Genomic DNA, 21,376 nt, shown 5'->3' on the forward strand with positions numbered 1-21,376 from the left:
CCTACTCTTTAATTTGGTAACTTAAGAGCTCTGTACTGGAACATTAAGAAATACAGTGGATCTGATCCACAGCTTCCCTCATCCCCACCCTCCTGCTGTTAAGGGGTAAATACCCCAAAGTGCACTGCAGGCCCTGGAAAGAGTTGAAACCTCTGAAAATGTGGCACTATTGGGTCAGTAAAAGTTCTCCTGTTAACCTAGTACATTTTTACAGTTATTTTATACTCCTCTTGCTATATATTTTTCTTTAAAGTTGCCCAACAGTTTGTCAGTAATGTATCACCAGCACAGGGAAGAGTGGCTGGGAAGAGTGGCTCTTTGATGGCCTTGCCCATCTCCTCTGAGCAGGCAGAGGAACCCCCAGGCAGCTCTGCCTTCCTAACCCTGCCTGCAGCGGGGAGGAACAAGTCACTTCTCAGCCATGCTTAAGTCAGTGGGAACATCAGCACAGGGACAGCTTAACCTCTGAGAAAAAACACGGCTTCTGCTTCCAGCAGTAGCAAACCCAAAGTTCTGCAGGGCAGACCAAGCCCAGGCACAAATGCAGCCCGGCCCCAGGAGGAGTGGGGTGTGCACAGTCCCCTCGCAGCGCGGAGGAAACTTTTCAAGGAGCTGCCAAGGAAAGGTCCGGGTGGGGCTGCGGGACACTAGATGGCACTCACATGCTGTGGGAAAACTGCATCATCCCCTTCCCAGCTATGAAGAGTTTAGACTTCTTTCCCAGGCTTTAAAAATCACGTTTTAAATACCCAATTCAGGGCAGATTCTCACATTCTCCTTCTCAGTATAAACCCTGAACCAAGGAAAATCGCTTGCAATGATACCTAAGGACATGTGCTGTGGCAAAGGAGCTGATCTCTTCTGGCCAAGTGTCACCCAGCCCATCAGGCTGACACTGTTTGCAGAATTATTTTTCCCAGTATGACTTTTCCTCTTAAAGCCAACACATTGAGCTTGTTTGCACTCTGCAGGTATGTGACTGCATGTATATTTGGCCATTATTTCACTTCTAAAGAGTCCTGGCAGCACTGAAGGGGAAGTATGTCTATTCCTATGCCTGGACTTGCAGGTTGGCCAAGCAGCACTGCTGTTATATTACTGAAATAGCTACAGTTCTTAAATAAAAATGATTAAATGCTTTAAACACCAGTATTACCAGTACAATAGAAAAATACCTGTCAAATGCATTTGTGCAGTTATATTTTGTAGCTAGCTGAACAAGACAACATGAATTGCAGAAATAGGCTTGGGCAGGAAATATCTTTGATGTTTGCTCTTGCCATGAGGGGTGACAATCCTGCAGTTTTGCAGTAGATCCTTCTGCTCAACCCAGAAGGATGATCCAGCAAAACAAACCAACCCAACAGTACCTGAAAGCATTGGATAAATGAATTTGAGTTTCTATTTACACCAAGCTGAAGGGATCAAAGCAGCATTCTGCTGTCAGTGCCACAAAGCCAGAAGCCACACCATGGCTTCCTTCTGGTTCCCTCCTGGCCCCCCCAAAGCACAGCATGAAGGTGGCCAGGACCTGGATGAGATGGGACAGCCAAAATCCACCTCTGTTATCACTATTTACAGAGCTCCTTGATCCTTGGTATGCCTCTCCATGCTCACCTCTTTCCGCTGAGATGGTCAGATCAATTCTCCCTGACATCACTGTTTATTGATAACTGCACCAATAAATCATAACTGCCCTCTTTGACGCCCTTTGTCATCACAGAATTACACTTCAAAATGCCAGGCCAGCCTTTATCGCTCCACCTAATCAAATCCCATCAGAGACAGAGCCCAGGGTGAAGCACTACCCAGACCTAAAACTCTTACCCAGTCCTTGTCCTCCAGGAGGACATGCAGAGATTTATATATTTAAAGTAATCATGCATCAAATTGTTTTAGAAATAATTCAAGCAGGTAACCTTCCTGAGAGACAGAGAGATCTACCTTAATTGCAGCAGCCCTCTGAGCGGTGTCTGGCCAGCTGCTTTTCACACAAGGACCCCAAGGCACCCCAGGGAGAGGGGGCAGCCATGTCCCCCGTGCTGTGCCACTCCCTATAGCCAGCCTGGATGCCATTTGGAACAGCCCATGCCAGCCAGAGACGTGAGTATTTCCCAAGGATAAAGAGGAGACCCACAGGCTCAGAGTCAGAAACCTTCCCTGACCCTGCACCCTGGTCCAAGGTGGTCATGAGCACTTCTGATCACCTGAGTGACTCTGATGACTTCACTGAGGACAAGCCTCATTCACAGCCAGCTAAAATGAGGCTGAATTTACAATACTCTGATTTCTCAGTAAATGTTACAAAATTTTCATGGCTTAGGATGACTTGGTTCAATTTACTCCAAGGCACAGAGCAGTATCTGAAAAACCTGAAGTAATTTAGTGTTAACCAACCTTTTCTGTTCAACTGCATTTTTTTAAAACAGCTTATGAATGGGTAAAAAATATTTTTTTTAATAAAATGAAACATATGGTTTTATTAATTTAACTAAACTTGCTTAGGACACAATGGAATAAAGAAACATTTGATCCAATAATTCAATTTGATGATTTAATTAACATGATACATAATAACATAGTGAATGTCTGAAAGGCAAGGAAAAAAAGTCCAATGATTTGACCATCTATAAAACAACTGGCATTTCCCAGAGATCTAATTTTTCTTTCAATACTCTTTGTGCCTTGGATTTTTCAAAGAAGATTAAAAGAATCACAGGCTAAAGGACCTCTACTGATTTTGCAAAATGTGCAGCTGAAGAAGAGATAGAAATGCAGGAAGAGGTTGGGACAGGGAAGGGGAAGTTTAATCAGGACACACTAAAGAGAAACACAAGCTTTTCTTTTCCTTTTTTCTTAACAAAACCAGGCTTAATAAAAAAAAAAAAAAAACAGCAAAAAAAGAAAAAAAAGCCTGTGAATTCATGATTTCTAGAGGAAAAAAAAAAAAAGACCCAAAACCAACAACCGGCATTATTCCACACTGAAATAGCATCTCAGCTAATTTTAGAAAAAGTATTACTAATGCTCTGTTTAAAATTCAGATCCTGAGGGATATTAAAATATTGTGGGGGCTTTCAGGATGTCTTTCTGTGGTGTGTGCAATCCTGAGCAGATACCTGCATAGGTCTGGCAGGACACCAACGCCACTGTGTCCTGGGCTAGCAGCCCCATGCCAAGACTCGTGGAGACAGAAACCCCCAGCTGGGGCAACCAGAGGCACTGAACGGGCAAGAGCCTTGGCAGTACCATGGCCATGCCCCACTGCAGGCACAGACATGCCCTGGACCTCTTGGAGGGAAAAAACACCCTCACTTTCCTGTCAGGGATGGCCTGAACCGGGAGAACCTGGCAAACAAGCCAGCTCCTGCCTTCTGGAAAGGTCCTGAAGAGGCAGAGGCATTGCACAGGTGCATCTGGAGGAAGCCCCTCTGACCCAACTCAGGCAGCCTCAGGGGCTCTCCCAGCTGCTGGCCATGTGTGGGGCAGTTTGACCCAGGCTTTTCTCTGCAGATCAGCCACTGGGGAAGGCAGGGGGAATCCAGCATCTTGGCCAGCCTCATCTTCCAGGGCTCACTCATGCCTGGACAAAACCTGTTTGCCACTGGCAGACGAATGCAGCATGCTGACACAGTCATAAGTACTGGGCAGGCCAGCCATACAGCAGAGAATGATTTTCTCCATGTTAAAAACATTCCAGTGGGCTGGAACAAACAAAATTAATTTAACAACTCTGCATTCATTTCTCCCATAATTTGATTTGTATGTTGTATTTGGCTACGTAACCTCCACGAGGCTTTCCTAACTGAAAGCCTGATAAAGCTTAATCCAAAAGCTCCTGGCAGCTCCATTTCAGTGAGTTGAAAGACAAAAAAAGGGGCTTGTTGCTTTGCAAAAATTAATTGCTGATACTAAGACACACCCATGAATGCAGAAATGGCATGTAAGAGAATATTGCAGCTTTTTAAAATTAATATTGTTCCTTAAAAGCAGCCGGCATTTCTCTTTCAAAGACAGAAATGCAACACCAGCCAAACTTTCTGGGTTTCATCATGCTTTTTGCATATGCTACCTGTGGTTATGAAAAGACCTATTTAGGGAAACTCTGTGAGAGTGCAAGAAATGTGTGTTCAGTTATGGCTTGTATACTTTCTCCCTGTAAAACAGGTCTTCATATGATGAATCGAGTTGCACTGGGCTCAGCGGGATTTATAAAATCCTCTAAAAATGTTCTAAGTTAGCTTGTCCATGCATAAAAATGTCACCACTTTAAAGGCAGTTATTTCTAGCTGTGCTATGCCCTCCTTTGAAAAATCCCACTCCCTACCTCCTGCTGAATGTCTCAGCAATGCAAAACTGCTGTTCCTCTCCTTGGTGCCGTGGGATACACGTTGTGTGCTGAAGCCCTGACAATTTTCAGCACAGAAAAGCAACGTGACAGTGAGATCCTGAATCCCTTGTGGTGACATGGGCACCTTCTAAGGCAATTCATAGCTGGAAGGGGAAACATCAGCATCAGGATGTGCCCATAGCATGTTACTGGCTCAGAGCTGCTCAGTGGTAACTAAAAGACAGGGACAAGGGTCTTGCCTTGCTCTGGAAGGCAGCTCCTGGCTGTAAGGTGAGAGAGACATCACTTCTTTTTCTTACTAGTCTGGATATGCAGGATGATTCATTCAACAGGATGAGTGGCAGGGAACAGTGTCTCTCCCTTACAAAACAGGAGCACAAAGGAAGGTAGTTGGGGCATTTCTTCCCCCATGCTCAGTACAAAAGAAACTGAGAGGTCAGTATGGGGGTTTCATGTCTTTCTTTGCCATAGGGGCAAATAATTTGGTGGCCAAGTTCTTGGGGGAGAGAGAGTGTTCCCTTCCCCTCTGCTCCAGCCCTGAGAAGGATCTGGAAGGGCCTGTCCTGCAGGACAGATGCACCACTTCTGCTGTAATGACACCCAACTCAGCCACAGGCATCCCAGATGATTTCAGAGTGCCTGCAAGTTGTGGTCAGTGCCTGTGCTACTGCCAAAACACTGCACCAAGTTCATTCAGCCCTGTCACCCCAGGAATCTGACTGCAGACAAGAGAAAAGCAATGTCACCAACAGAAAAGGGAAGAAAAATACTTTCAACTACCTATATATACACACATATATATTCCTTCTCATTATTAAATCCTCAAAACTTCAAATAAACCCTGAAATGCAAAAATACGGGTTATGCTGCAATGAGAAAACTCTCACTTGCTTTCAGTGCCATGGTGAGGGAAGTGATACAGGGGCAGATTCAGCTACATTGAACTGGTGTGACTCAGTGGAGGTGCTCGGGAAGAGACTCCCAATCCATAATAAACAAGAGCATGCTTTGGGCTGTCAGATTCAATCCCAGAGTTCAGCAAGGGCTGTGCTCCCAAAGGATAACAAATAAACTATGAAGATCATATGCAGAGACAACACAGGCTTAAATATATCAGAAAGGGCTAAGAGGCATACTTATAACATTTCCCCTCTTCTTTTACTAAATGTTTGCAGTTTTTCAGCTTTGCTTTAGTGTACATTGTTGACTTCTCAGAGTGCTTATAAATGACATTATTAATACATAAGGATAATTGCTTTAAAGAGTAGCACACATTTTTCCTTTACCTTTGCCTGCACTTTGCCAGCAGGCATTGGCAGGCTCCAGAGCATGCTGTACACACAAATATTTGTGTTGATCTACTTCAATCCACAGGCAGAATGTAGCTAGGAGACAGACTATTTATCTTCCCTGCTCTTACCTTCCACTATGCTTCAAAGAGACAGGGTTGTTTCTTGAGGTGTGAGCCACAGACCCCACACTTGTTTTATGAGAACTGTGAAATAACTTCATAAGCAAATGGGCACATGGGTCCCTCTGACAGAGAGCATCTGGACAAGCTGGGGTTTGCCCCTCTCTTGCTGGCCCATTTCCCAAAGTGTACACACATCCAGCATTTGGATTAATACCTGTATGGCTTTGTAGCACCTAAATTTCCATGGCATCACAGCAACAGATCCTGTTTTACTGAAAGGCATGGACTGTGTGTTTGCACCTAAGTATTTCACATCTTTCACGAAAACTGTTTCTACAGTTGTGGTCTGAATCCTCAGCAGTGCAGATCAGATGCCATGCTGGGCTAAACTGATGTCCAACAAGGACCTGCCCTGCAAGTTTTGTGTTTGTATTGCACACATGCAGGTGTGCACACAGAGGGTGACTTGTGTTTCAAATGTACACCTGTGCCCTTATTTACACAGTGTGTTTGAGCCACATGTGTGATCACATTAGGTGGCACAAACAGCATCAATGGGGAGAAAGAAGGATTTCCTGCCAGAAGGACACATATTTGCTCTGTTAGCCAAGCTGACCTTTCCAATGTTCTAGTGAGGGCTGTTTGGCCTGGGCAGCATAGGAAGGACGCAGCAATAGGGCTGGTAGAGCCTCCCAATACATGCCTGTGGGATGCCCAAAATTAGATGAGGAAAGCAGCTTTCCTTTCATAGTTTCTGGATGCTTTTTAAAAGATGAGCTGCAGGGACTCATGGTTCAAACTAAAATTAGTACTTCTGTGGGCTGAACAGCTGGGCCAGCAGGTAGGCAGTGCAGAAAGGAATTCCCTCCACGTGTAAATGGAATAAATCATCAAGCTCAGCTCTTCCAGCTTTAGTGGCAGCTGTGAACCCAAACCACACCTACACTTTCACATGGAATTCCTCTTGCTCTGTTGGTTTGGACCCTTTATAATCTCTGAAGAAGTGTAAGCAGTGACTTAGTGCTTACTAATAAATCTGCTGATAAATTGTTCACTACATTCAGGCCCAGACACACACACTCCTCACATTACAACCACACAGAAGTTACTACAGGTGTAAAACAGAACCCTACAGAATAGAGCTATTGCAAGGGAAGCATGAGGTCTATGTCAGATTTAAGTACCAGATCTTTTTGCATCTGATTCCCCCTCAAAATGGGTCAGTTTTTTAATGAAAAGCTTTGTGTTCCACCTGACATGAAACTGTCTGGAAGGCAGACGCCTCTCCTTTTCTCCAAAAGCTAGGAGACACTCTCCAAGACAACTCCATACATGAGGACCCAGCCAGTGCTGCAGAGGAAGACAGGGCTGAGGTGGAAGGGATGCAATATACAGAAGGAACACACTGATTTCTGCCTAAAATGTGCATTCAGCAGCCACTTGAGGCTCAAAAAGCTGCAGGTGAGTACCTTTACTGGAGCACTAAGGCAGATGGGCAGGTCTGCAGCACAAAGATGCAGGACAAGCAGTGAGCAGGACAGTGTCACCACTCTCAAGAGTGACCAAGCCAGGCTGCTACACCAACAGAAGTCCTAATGATGAGACATGAATTCATTTGCACCACACCTAGTAGGGTGCTGACCTGATTAGAGTGGAATAGAACTGGGAAATGATAACTTCCATAGCAAAATGAAATCAAAAAGCAAATAGGAGAAGCCCAGTTGTCCAAGAAAATGAGGAAAGAGTTATTAATCCATGAAGAAATCTTCCAAGATTCTTTCAAAGGACAAAAATAATCAATGCTAATGGTAAACATACTGTAAATTAACTTTAAAAGCTTCTTGTTTATTTCCATTCCCCCTCTGATATTTAAATAAAATAAATAGCTAAATTTTGCTTTAGCCATCCTGAGTTAAATTTTCAAATATGAATAATTTTAAATTCACCATCACTTTGTTGTTGTTTTGGATATGTTACATATTACTATGGAGTATTTTGAGTAATTTAGGTTTGACTAAAACATAAAAATGACATTCTGCAAGAGTAGAACTTCTCTGCCTAAGACTCCTTCTGGACTCCCAGAGAGAACCTGAGGGCATGAAGAGACTGCAAAGTTGTTTTGAGACAATTTTCATAAAACATGGGCATTCAGAAAGCAAAACCAAATTACTGGGAGTAATAACAGAGGCTATAAATGAGACAAATAACTTGTTCTCATTCAGAAACACTGCTGCCAATGCTCTAGATTATCTGCCTCAAAGTGTTGATGTCAGTGCACTGAATCTCTGCACCTTTGGATGCTGCTGCATGGGAGGTGCACTCCAATGCTCTGCAGAAAGGCAATACCTTTGCAGAAGGCTGTAGTCTCATTTCTGCCACCAGGAGCCATGAAATGGTGAATAAGAACTAAACTGCTTTGCTTGAGCAGTGCAGTACCTTTGGCAGCAGGCCTCTGGCCTGAGCCATGCTTCCAGCACAAGGCTTGCAGGGAGGAAAATCCAAATATCTTCTATCCATGTTTTAGTGACATAAAGTTAAAAGGACTTCCAAACTGTGAATTACCACCACATAACAAAAACCAGTAAGGAAAACGATCACCTGTACAGTACTAGAGAAATGTCCCAGCTGTTAATTTAGAGTCCAAAGCTAAATTTTACTGGAGTGAATTTATGACTGCTCATTATTTAACTTAGCCTAGGATCATAATTACAGATGGTACTTTGAGGCGAAATCCCACTGATGGGAAACAGCATCATTTGAGACTCCAGCAAAGAGTAATCAGACACCTTTGGGAAAGTAATCAGGCATCTGTGAAAGTAAACTCTGATGTCAAGAGCCCCTCACATGGGATGCTTGTTTAAGTGTTGTAAGGCATGCAGCACATTTAATGAGTAGAAAGGTTAAAGGGTTTTTTTGAGTGTTAAAAAAAATATAAAAAAACAACATTTGATGAAATCAGCTGCAAAATAAAATGGGCAAGTATTGTTGCACATGGGGTACTTCCTGAGACAAGGAAATGAAACACCTTTTCCTCCTGAGTTTCCATGCCTACACCTTTACTAAAGCAGGTAATGTTTTGTAAATACAGCTCTGCTTGATGGGACAACATGTGAAAGTAGTAAGAATCCCTGGCAGACCCAGATCCTTGAAGTGGATGGACTTTTATGTAAAAATTCTGTTTGTCCCTGAAGAGCAATGTACACTATTAAAGTAATAAATAATTAGCAATCCCTCTACCAGAGCTGTTTGAAAGCAGCCCAGGAGCACAATATATGATGTGACAGAGCAACACAGTCCTGAGCCACAGAGGACAGACCAGAGAAGAAAGGAAGCAATTTTAACAGAGATTGTCTTGTCCAAAAAGTCAGGCACTGCCACAGGCACTGATAATTACAGTATCTGATTAATGCTTTACAAATGCATTCTTGGCTTACAATGTCTGCACAGAGAATCTCTAACTTTTCAAAACTTTACATAAATTAGTATTGCAACATGGGTGAGCCCTCATGTTAAATGATGATCTGCCTCATTTAACAGTATGATCCACTGTATAGCTTGGATCTCTGAAAGTTTCATCTTCTTAAAAAGTATCACTGTACAAGGGTTTATTATCATCCCACCAGCTGTTAAAATTACATAGCTGAACAGTATTTAACCTGGATGGTGTATTTCAGAAATAAAATCTTTAAACATCATCTGTATGGTTTTTTAAAATAGCTCCAGGGTCAACTTAAAAATTAAGCTCAGCTCATGGGCTCTGATTCAGCAAAGGTCTTATGCATATGCTTTTATTCTAGGCATACAAGCAGTCCTCAAGAGAACTGTTTTAAATCAGTTTTTGCCAATAGGAGGAAGCAATGAGATAATGGAATAAAGGAAAACTCTTCTTGTTAAACTCTGACACAAAAGAAAATCTGGAGTTTTCACTTGTAAGTGAAAAATTAGTCCAAATGAGCTGAAGTATTTCACCATCTTGTATTCTGATGATTGAAAACAATGCCCCTCTCTTCATTGCCTCTTTCAAATTAAAACAAAAGAAGGGAGAGGAGAGTAGCTGCAAAGCAAAAGGCTGGTAACATTCACACTGGTTAACAAACTGGATCCAAGAGCACTGACCTAAAACAGCCTTTCCCAGAAGACCTTTTGTTTACCAAATGCCACCACTTTTGGGGCTTTGCTAAGGAAATACTCAGAGGACTGGTATAGAGTGAGAAAGTTTTCCTCCAGGTTATGCTACTGGTCACAGTTCTGTGACCTGAGATAGCTTTAATAGCTGAGAGAAAAGACATTCCTCTTTGGTCCCAAACTGTTCAGGATGGCACATTTGCCAATGGACCACTGCTTTGTGTTGATCTGAAATTCCCTCTTCACCAGGGAATTCTGAAAATTATTCTGAACATTATGCAAATTGTTCTGGGCACATTTTCCTCCAAAATAAGAAAGGCTTACATAATGAATGCTACACTGTTTTCCAGATTAGCAATACTGCCCACAGACTTAATAGAGTGTGACAGAGGAAACAAATTGCAAAAATTCACACCGACAAACATACCCAAACTTACCCTGCAGAGCTGAAGACCATCACAAACCGTATCACCTTGCAGCAAGTAAAAGACACATTTTCATGACCATGCCTTTTTCTCTAACACACAAATCAGGAACAGGGAGGGCAGACAAGAGTCAACATGTGACAGCCATTGGTCACATTGCCTAATGCAATATGGAAAGCATTGAGGTGCAACCAGGAGGTATGCAGAAGAATCTGCATAAAAGAAATCTGTAATGCTAACCTTACAATCTTCTGTACTTGTATGCAAGACTGTCTGGCTGGAAAGCACTTCATGCACTCTGTTCCTCAGTCCTTTTGCATGAATGACACCGTATAAAGTGGTACTATATTTACTAGCTGAATAAACAACAGGTTTTGCTTTCACTCAAGTATTATGACTTCAACTCATTTTATTTATATGTCAGTAGTTCAGAATGTGCAGTGGACCGGACACATCATCACTGCTCACCTTTGTCAAAAAAGGGGCCAGAAACATCCATGTTGTTATATTTCTGAACAGCTATATCTCATTCCTGTAACCTTTGGAGGATATACTACATTTTGTGTTAGCAACACTGCACCAACCTATTTATCTTAAGTTCATGCAAAAAATGGACCTATTTTCAGTATCCCCTGATGTGCACACAACCCAGAAAGTGACAAGCTAACAGAGCTGGTACAGAACAACCGGCTGCCCAGCCATTACCCTCCTAGAGCAAAGGCTGAGGGGGAGGAAGAAATCACCCACTCCAGCCTCATCCCTGCCATTAGATGGCACACTGAATGTTGTCAGACCACGGGAAATGCATGTTCCTCACCTGAGAGTCTCTCATGTCACAAATTCAAATTCCCAGGAGGCACAAACACAGAGCATTGGGGTACTTGGCAGAGGATGCACGGAGAACCCGCTCAGGAAACCAGTCCCCAAGAACCAAACCACATAAACATGGAGTGATGGTTGTGCTGGCCCCTTGCTTCTGTAGACTGGCTCAGCTCATGATAACTAAGCCATGTGTGCTTGATTCCTAAAGATCAGAATCATGGTCAATCTTTCTGGTTATTGAAGGTGCTCCTTTGGTCTTGACAGCTCCAAATTCAAGATCTACCCATTAAATATAGACCTTAGTGTTTGTAATGCTCTGACAAAATTGTAGGTTTCAGTTATTTACTATGGTGGTGAAAACCACCCCAAGATTCTTTATAACCTTAAAAACAATCCAGCAAGGTGAGGAATATGCAGGCATGTGGCCAAAGCAGTTAAATCTCCTTGAATGTTGTACCATTGTACCTTGGCTGCACTCAAAATAAAAACTAGTCAGTTTTGTCACTTTTAGCATAATGTAACTCATTAACTTTCATCACTGTTCTGGGTAAATAATATGTACAGAGGATATAACTGAAGAAATTACTGACACATGTTGCTGTTACAACACTGATTGAAAACTACAGGCCAGAGCATCCAAGCGTAGCAGAGTTTCTTCCTTCCCAAGATCTCCTTCTCACTTCTGATGTAAATTCTCTGTCCCAAGGCTGCCTTGTACATGAGGTTTGTGTACGTGTATATTATATATATAGATAAGCACGCTCAGAGAATAATGAGCCCTGAGAAATACACTCTCCCAGCACTCTCTTGGGAAGGTGAGGTTGCTGAACGCAGCTGTTTTCATGATTCACATCCTCTAAAATCGGCACTTTCTGTGCCTGGCCAGGTGAATATGCCAGGTAAAAAAGGGAAGCTTGTAAATCTGCTTAGCTGTTTCCTTCTGGCAAACTGCCCCTCTATTCTTTCCCTCTACTGGTAAAGTAGAGGTTAAACACCAAGCACTTCACAAGACTGAAGACTGAAAAGCACATGTGATTTCTTCTACCTATAAATAACACCATTCGGTAAAATAAAGGCAAATAAAAGTAGTAAATGATATTTATTTCTAGTCTTATTTTATCCAGAACACATTTCTCTCAGAATTTCTGATGTGCTCCTCTAGCCAGGGCTGCCTGTGCCAGTGTGACAGGAACCTCCCTCCAGCTCATTAGCCGGTGTCTGACAGAAGCAAGCACCAGCTGCTCTACAAAAAGGCACATGAAACACTTCAGCACGACATTAGAAAATCACCTGCCTAAAAGGAAGAGATTATTTTCCTCCTGTCACCATTACCAACAGACTGATACAAACGTTGAATTAAAAGGTTAGCAGTTTTTCAGAAGTCTTGTTACTGGAGAAATGAAACCCATAACCACATCTGGGTACTCTATTTCCATTCAAACACCCAATGCCCCAGTGCTAATGGGGCTGAACTTTTACCTCTGACCTTGGCCCTTTGGTTTTCCCTTTTTGTCTGGCATCTCCACGACCCTACAGTCAGTTAGCAGAACCAGGAACATTGCCAGTTTGAGATTCATATTTTGTGGCTTTGAGACCCACATATTCTAAGGCTGTATTGTCATGACACCTTGTGACAGTGAATTCTACAGGTATTTGCAGCAGAAGCAGAATTAGTTAATTTATTGACACTTACCAACAAGGAATACCTGCACAACCTGCATAATTTCTTTGGTAGCTCACAGCTGTTCTTGACACCATTTGATGACAAAGTAGACAGAAAAAATTCTCCTATTAGTCAAGTGTAATATTCTAAAGTATAATCTACCTTTGGAAGCTTCTGTGCCAAGTGGATTTTCCAAGATGTCTGTCATATCTTGGTTCCAAGCATCCTTCACAGCAGACTTGGATACCTTCCTGTTGTTCAGGCGTTGCTGTGGTCGGAAGTTATTCCTCAGGTACTCCACAGACTTGACATGGTCCTGCTGCTCAGTGGTGAAGATGGAGTAAAATGCCTCCAGCTGGTTGCAGCCATCATGGCAGGGGAGAGAAGAGATGTTAATTAGAAAAACAATGTGGTGAAATCTCGGTGGCTGATAAGACAGCAAAATGGAAGGAAGTAAAATGTTGATGTCAAGACTGATAAAAGCACATGGGAAGTCAGACTGCCCACTGAAATTACTGCCAGCCACCTTATCTCGGCACAAGGCTTATCCTGCCCAACATGGGAGAAGGCCTTCTAGAACCTGTGGACATCTGTCATTGGCAAAGAAACACTTGCCCTTAAGATCCCTTTTGTGTGTGACACAGCCTTGCCAAACTCTCCTCACTGCTGGCACCGTTTTGTTTCACAGTATCGCGTCAAAAAGTGCTTCCAGGTCATTCCACACCAAGAGCTTTCTCCTGGATAAGGCAACATTTCCTTATCTCTGAATACCTTACGAAGTTTAGTTGCCAGGCTAAGCTTCACAGACAGCTCGTGCAGCACTTTTAGGCACAGCTAGCATATACTCCTCTGGGAATAAGTTTCTTCTGTTGGATTCAGATCTGAGCTATTTATAAGAAAACGTATTAACCTGTAAGAAAGAACTGTAATTGGAAAACTTTTCTGTTACTTCGTATCTTAGTGTTTCTTAGAAAAAAAAAATCTAGCAAACTAAGGAGAAAATATTTTCAGCTAATGTTTTTCTTCCAGCTATCAAGGTAGGTACAGCATTTACTGTTACCTTGTTATCTTTCAGGACAAAAACTAGAATTAGTTATGTTGCTGCTGGAAAGACTGAGCAAGACAGAGCAGAGAAGGAACCAGTCCTGATATTGTTTCAGCACATCAGTTACACGTATTGATAGTATGGATTTTGGGAGCACAGAATCTGGCCCGGGAATTCAAAAAGGAACTTGAGTAACATTCATAGCTTAATGACAAGTCACTGAAACTTACACACTTTTCATTAAGTGTGTCTGCTCTAAAAGCTCTGGAGAAGCATGTGAGCCCCAAATCTTAAAACTGGAAGAATTATCATGGCAGCCACAGTTGATAAAGCTGATAAAAATAATCAAAGAAGTGTGTAACAGAGCAGTTAAGCATCATCCACTGACTCATGAGGCACCCACTACCATACTTTAATTTCCCTTCAAACCAGTAATCTGAGCCCCCTTCAGCAGAGGGACAGCAGGGGATGAGCAGGGAGGGGTGACCACCAATGACCAGTTCCCATTGCAGGCAGGGAGCTCAGGTGCTACTCCCAGAGCTCAGGTGCCACTCCCAGAGCTCAGATACTGTTTCCAGGCTTGCAGGTGCAGATGCTGGGATTTGAATTGTACTTTTTTCCCTGCAACTTATACGAATGCCTTATTCCCAGGTTCTCAACACAATTCTGTTTCTGATTCTTTCAAAGAAACATCTTGAAAAATTTCAAAACCTATTTCCTAATTAGTAGCAGGACCCTCTCAAAAGCATAGGAGGATGGCTTAAAAAAGGGGTAAAAGGACTGACTTTTAAGACACTTTTGTCTTAAAAAGAACCCCCACAACAGATGATCCTGCTACAACCTTCTAATAAGAGCACAGATCAAAACTCTTGTGCTTATTTACATACCTTTTGCACTCCATGCACTGGAAGCAGTTTTGATGAAGCCAGTTAACAGGGCTTAAGGTGACTTTATAAAAGCTCAAGAACTTGGGTAGTAACTCCTTCTCTGAAGTCAAGTCTCTAGGCTTAGACATCTGTGACATTAACTGAATTTTTAAACTTTCAGAGAGAACTTTTAAAATATTTTCTCCTGCCATGCTACCTTGGGGAGGTATAATTGCATTTTAACAACTGCCAATTCAAACATGATTTTTAACCTTCCACTTTTTATGTGTTTAAGTATATATAAGCCATTTCAACCTCACTTTCACTATAAAAATATTATCTATGACAAATGAGAAATTAATTTATCTATAGCTGCCAGGAAAAAAATATTCTAAGATCTGCAGTTAAGGAGCTACATTCATGCTCTTCAAGGAGTACAAGAGCTCCTGTTCAGAAGAAGAAATTAAAAGCTCTTGTAAGACTATTGTAGATCCAGGGAAACCTGATCTAAATCTCTGAGTTATGCAATTACAGACCATTAAAGCCTGATGTGTAGTTTTCTAAGGGCTGGATATACAAATGGCAATTAAAAATACTGAAACTGTTGTGAGCACAGTGAGCTACTCTGAGGTATGCATTACGAGAGATAATGCCATGCTTTGGGTCATTGAATGCACTTAGCTTTACAATGCATCCACAGGGTGACACAGCTTCTCCTGGTTTGTTGTCTAATTATCAGGGAAGATGATGATGATGGAGGACTGCAAATAAAATAGAGAAGCCTCCACAAATGGACCACTTCACTACTGTCCTTTTTCCAGCAAGGCATTTTGCACAAAAGCACGAATTTAATTGGAACGGCAACAAAGCTTAAACAATATCACTGTCATCCCCTGGGATTACAGGCTGCTTCATGGGGTTTGTGATAAAGAAGGTTAAACTATGGCAATGGATTATGTTACACTGTTTCTGTTAGAGGAACAAATAATAATCATAGCAGTGGCAGGGTGGCAGGCTCTTGAAACACACACACATCTAGAGCTACTGGGGAGGGGGAATACTATTATTTATTCCACATGTGTTGTAGTATCAATGAAAGTCTGTCTACACACAGAATTCCCAGCCCTTCAACCACACACACATGCACAGAGCAGCACAATGCCAAATTTTAAAGGCCTGATTTGGAACAGTTACTTCTGTACAGCACAGGAAAGGAGCTATGCCAGGATAAAGTACCTTTATACCAACAGCTGAAATTGATATTTACCATTTTATTTGCGTTTGTTAAAAAAGAAAAAAGAAGCCATGACCCACCTGATGTGCACACAGGGTATAAAACTGAGCATGGGCCAGGCCTTGCAGCCACCAAATAATAAACAGTAAACTTATTGATGTAGTGAAAAGCTACAAGGGATTGCAAGTATCCTGCATCAAGGACAGAATTCAAAATGATCTCGACAATCAGAGAAATAGCCTGAAAAAAACAAGGGGTCTGATTCAAACGGGCCCATGTGCAGAGTCCCAGGCTCCAGCCAGAACCAGGGGCTGCCTGGGGGCACAGTGTGCTCAGCACTGCCAGAGAGCTCCAGGGAAAGCCTCCAGCAAAGGGAGCCTGCTGACCAGGAGCTGAACACTGGCAGTACCATCACACTTTTGTGGAACAGGCAAAATAACATCGGGATGGGTGGCTGAGACATGAATCCTGACATGTCCCTCAGCCTCTGGAGGGCCTCAGCTGAAGCACTGCAACTGATTTTGAACACAGGCCGTCAAAAAAGGATTAAAGAATCTAAGGGAGAAGCATTGAGATCTAGAAAACAGGAAAAAAAGCATGGAGCAGGGGTATGGCAAGTGCCTTCTGTACTTCTGAAACCTTTGAGCACAACATCTGTCAGTCAGGATCACCCAGTTCATGTGCACTTGACAGAATTAGTAATGTAAAAACAGTTTTTTCAGTAGCTTATGACAGGTAAGAGGCAAGACTAAGTCCAGCAGGTTGGCTTTCTAAAGAACCACAGTCTTACAAAGTCAAAATACACTGAACTGTCAAACATGTGACTTCATCTAGACATTGCTTTATCAGGATAATTCTTCAAACTCCAGACATTGTGTCTATTTGCATTAAAAGCTTCTATGTGCTAATTTTAAAGATTTGTGCACCAGCTCGCTGAGCACATAATGGCAGCTTTACTGTGTTATAAAAACAGTTAAGCATGGAGAATTAATGGAAAGATGTCTTTTCTAATGTAATTAGTTCAAATTACTAAATCTGAGCAGAACTGAAATCACTCACTTTACTTTGAAAAGAAAGTTTCAATTAAAAAGAATAGAAGGGAACTCTATGTAACTATTTACACCATAGCTTAATTTAATCTTAACAAAAACAATATGAAATAAATCACTGAAAGGAAACTGGGTTTCATGTTGTACTGTCTTCTCAAGACTGATGGCTCCTGTTCAGAAACAATATTACTTAAGAGAATTTAAAAAAATCACCGACACTTCCTTTTTTGTCAACAGAAACATTTGTGTTCTCCAAATTAAACCGTGGGGTTTTGAAATCACTGTCTTAAGGAGGGCAAATTACGAGGTGGGCTTCACTGACAAAACAAACGCACCTGATGGTAAGAAATGGGCACAGGCTTCCGAAAAACGATCCACTCCACAATCTCGCTGCAGGGAGGAGTAGTCAGGGAACCTGTGTAGCGGTAGTAGCTCCCCAGCGACATTGGCAGAAGTTCCCTCAGCACAAAGGGATCCAGAAAGGTCTCCTTCTCTGCAGGGAAGATTGACAAGCAGGATTACACTTTTTTTTAACGTGTCTTTAAAACAGACATCACATTGCTAGGCAGCCTAACAAGGTGTAATGGCAACAACATATTTTATCATATATGTAATGAAAAATAGAAACTCCCTGTAAGAGCTGACGAGTGGTTTATTAAAAGAGCAGCCAAAATGTTAGTCAGCCCCACCCCAAACACACACCCTCCTAATCTGGACATGTGCAGGTGTGAAATGCACTTGCTACCCCACTGGTTTATGTCAGTACAGAAATAACGCTGTAGTCAATGGCTCCAACACTCAGTACGTGGCTCTCCAGCTTGGTGGCAGCAAGACAGAACCCAGTGGGACACAGCCAGGCCCAGTGGTCCTGTTTGCTGCTGCCTGACCAAAGCACAGCAGGCAGTGTATCTATCCCATCTCTGCCAGCGGCGGAAAGGGATGCAGGAGCAGAGTCAAACCTTGAGTGGATTGCTGAGATGGAGGAGGCAGAGCCATGCTGCTCAGCCAACTTCTCTGGGAGCTACCAGGCAGCTGGGCTGAGGAGCAGGGACACAGGACACTGCTGAAGCTCAACGTGGTGCTCAAAGCAACGTCCAAGCAGTGCTTGCTCAGGCCTGCCTGCACCCACCCATGTTGGCACTGCCAGGGTGCTGCCAGACACAGCCAGCACTGCACCACAAATAGGTCTCACAGGGAGAAGTGCTGCCCCTTCTCCCAAATCCAAGAAAGTCCTTCCAGGGTCCAGCAGTCTGGGGACAAACATTATTTTCTCTGAGAATCCCCTTGGACAGCCTGAAATGCAGACCTAAGCACTGGAAGCATTCACCTGCAAGTAACAGTGACAAGCTGGTAATATTTAACACCGTGAAGAAAAAGAAACAAACAAAAGGAGGGAACAGCTGCAGGCAAGGCAATTTCCCTGCCATCCCTGAGCATTTATCCTCTGCAATTCATGTCGACTCAGAGGCTGAAGCGCCCTCTTAGCCTGTGCAGAGGTGCTCCCTGCCTCGGGCAGGCTGACACACGGGGCTCTCCTGGACATCTCTATTCCTTACTTTCAATATCCTGCACGCCTCAAACAGGAGCCCACACTTGGGCAGAGGGAACTCTTTTTTCTGTCTCACCAGAGCTGCTGAACAAACCCACCACCACCCCCTCCCCACCCCAACATAAGGGAGAAGCAGGTGGGCTGGTGATTGACACACACGTCTTCCAAATAGGATGAAGTCTGCAGAATTCACTTCCACAGCATCCCACAGTCTTGTAAAGTCTTGATCAAATTAGGAGTTGCCTAAACCTCTTAGCAGCAGTCTGATAATTGGGGGCCTTTTTTAACTCCACTGTTGCTGCACGATGCCAATGATACATACACTTCAGGTATCTTCTATTTTCTGCACAATACCAACAGGTCTGTGATGTTTTTGTAGCTTTCAGCATTCCAAAATATGAGTAATTCTATTAAAGTCAAGGCAATACTGCAACCTCTTGGTGAACAATTCCTTTCCTTCTAATCCAAGTAGATTTTGACCACATCTGCATCTCCAAAAAGGAAATAAACAAATAACAATCCACATTTTTTCCTCATCACAACGTACCTCTGTAAGAAATAGTGTGCTTAAATAATAAATACTAAAATATATGTGATTGGCCAAAGTTCAAAGAGATTCTAATTAAGAAGTCATAATCACAGCAAAAGGTCACATTTAATTTGATTGGCTCATTTTTATGCAGAAAAACTTGGTTAGAAAAGCTAGAAACTCAGTCACAGGACTTGATTTCCAAATGTACTACTCAAACCTTGACACTGGATTTCTATTTCAGAGCTGTCTCTATATCAGCACTCAGGAAACAGTGGGCCACAGTGAATCCCAAAGAGTGTCTGAATATGCCAACATCCCCTGCATTAACCAATGACTACACATGAAAGAGCTGGGAGGCAGAGGCACATTTTGAAAAGTGTTTTCTTCTTGAATTTAAGAAAAAACCGTTGCAGTTAAAATTAACAATTTAACTATTTCTAACTTTTGTAATCTTTTAATTACAACGATGGAATCACTTAAGATGCTGGATAAAGGCTCTGCAAAACCATAAATATGGTATCCCTTTATTAAAGGATGGCAGGAGAAGGAAGCTCATTTTACATTTTCAAGGATTTTTGTGCCATATGCTGACAATATTATATTTTAATAATTAATTGTTCATCAAAGGAAAAGATGAAGAACAGGGATGCTAAATTCAAAGTTATTCAAATTGCAAAAATGAATAATGCATAACTTTTATATTAAATACACACTGTATTAAGTAGTCTACATTTCATCCAACTCTGTCTTTCATTTTTAAACATTTTGAGCTACAATATGAATAATCAAGTAAAGGAAGCTTATTTAGACAGAGAAATACCTTATTTGAATGCAAACTGGAAGTATCCGACTATGATTAATTTTTGGTTATCAATTAGGGAGGGTTTTTTCCTAAGCACTTGGGAAGTCATAGTCAGCTGTGAAAAAGAGTATTTCTCAAGGAAAAAGTAGCTTTGCTAATACACAGTTTAAGTAGGGCAGGGTGTACTCGATCTAATTTTTCATGGCTACAAGCAACGCTCTAAGTTTTCATTAATGAATGCCAAAGATTAAAATGAAAAAATACATATAATTGGATTAAAATTACTGCTAAAATAGATGATAATCAATTGATTATGCTTTAAAAATGTAACACTTTTGAAAACATATTTTTTTGTATCGCTTGCCATCTAGATGATGGTGCAAAGCTTTAGAAATCAGAGTCACAAAGATCTTCACATGAGGCTTAAAGAAAAAGGGACTTTAAAACTCCATTGCCTGCCTGCCATATCCTTCAAGAGCATATTGAAACAGTAAATGCCATGAAATTAAAGTTCCTAAGACCTTGAGACAGTTTTGAAAATGGCATTTTGAAGTCATATAATTTTAAAGATTTCAACATTAAGTCAGTTATTGTTGTTGATAAAACTGTAAGGAGAATAATTTCCAGGCTAAGCAAGAGCATTCACTGATTATCATAGAAATATTTTTAATACATACATATATATACTCACATGCACATGTGTGTATGTATGTATAGTTCCTACTAAATGAAAAAGAACAAGGTTGGAAATAATAACAAACCTTTCTTCACTGTCTTTTATTACCAGCTCCTGTTTCCCATTTACAGTGCCTGGGATGGGCATGAACTGTGGCCAGGAGTCTGGGAACAGACTGAGTGGAGTGAGGAGTTTCTAGGAGGAAGGAAGTGGCAAAGGCTGGAAACTACATGATTGATGGGACAGCATTTGCTGACAGATTCTAGGAAATAACTGGCAGACAAGAGCAATAAAAGACAGCCAAGCACCTGTGTTCACCTGCAAGCACCTGTGAATCACTGAAATCAGTGCTGCAAAACTGACCCATGAGCCATCTACTCACTTTCACATGTAAACCAGAGCCCTGCAATGCTCTCTTCTGCTGCTCCTTGTCCTCCCCCCATCTCAGCACCTGAGCACCCAAATAGAAATGTAAACATTCAGGAAATCAGAGCCCCAGAGATCCTGACCCTGAGGACAGGCCCTCGAAATACTGAGCATTCCCTTGGGAAAGAGCAATAACCTGCTGCTGCCACCAGTGCTCCCAGGTGGTGATGCAGCAAAGAGCAGAATCCAAAACATCACCCCACTAATGCAGTTTTACCCATAGGTAACAAGCAGCAATGCTTTGTTTACAGCACCAATGCTTGGAAAAACATGTTCACTCTAACACCTCAAAGGCAAAAACAGCAAGCACCACAGATTCATTGTTGACCATTAAGACAATGAATGTGGCATTTAAAATACTAAGTGTTCCACAGTATGAAAGGACAATATTGTATTT

At 42.1% G+C, this 21,376-nt stretch overlaps 1 protein-coding gene across 1 annotated transcript in view; it reads right to left on the reverse strand.

The window, feature by feature from the left end:
• Positions 1-21,376, reverse strand: part of PTPRG (protein tyrosine phosphatase receptor type G) — a 392,257-nt gene that overhangs the window by 82,126 nt on the left and 288,755 nt on the right. Inside the window, exons 7-8 of the mRNA XM_053989294.1 lie at positions 17,330-17,487; positions 12,963-13,155 (exon numbers count right to left, since the gene is read on the reverse strand). Of these exons, the coding sequence (XP_053845269.1) occupies positions 12,963-13,155; positions 17,330-17,487 (351 nt within the window). The remainder of the gene's footprint in view (positions 1-12,962; positions 13,156-17,329; positions 17,488-21,376) is intronic.

The sequence above is a fragment of the Vidua macroura genome, chromosome 13 (genome assembly GCF_024509145.1).
Source record: "Vidua macroura isolate BioBank_ID:100142 chromosome 13, ASM2450914v1, whole genome shotgun sequence".
NCBI lineage: Eukaryota > Metazoa > Chordata > Aves > Passeriformes > Viduidae > Vidua > Vidua macroura.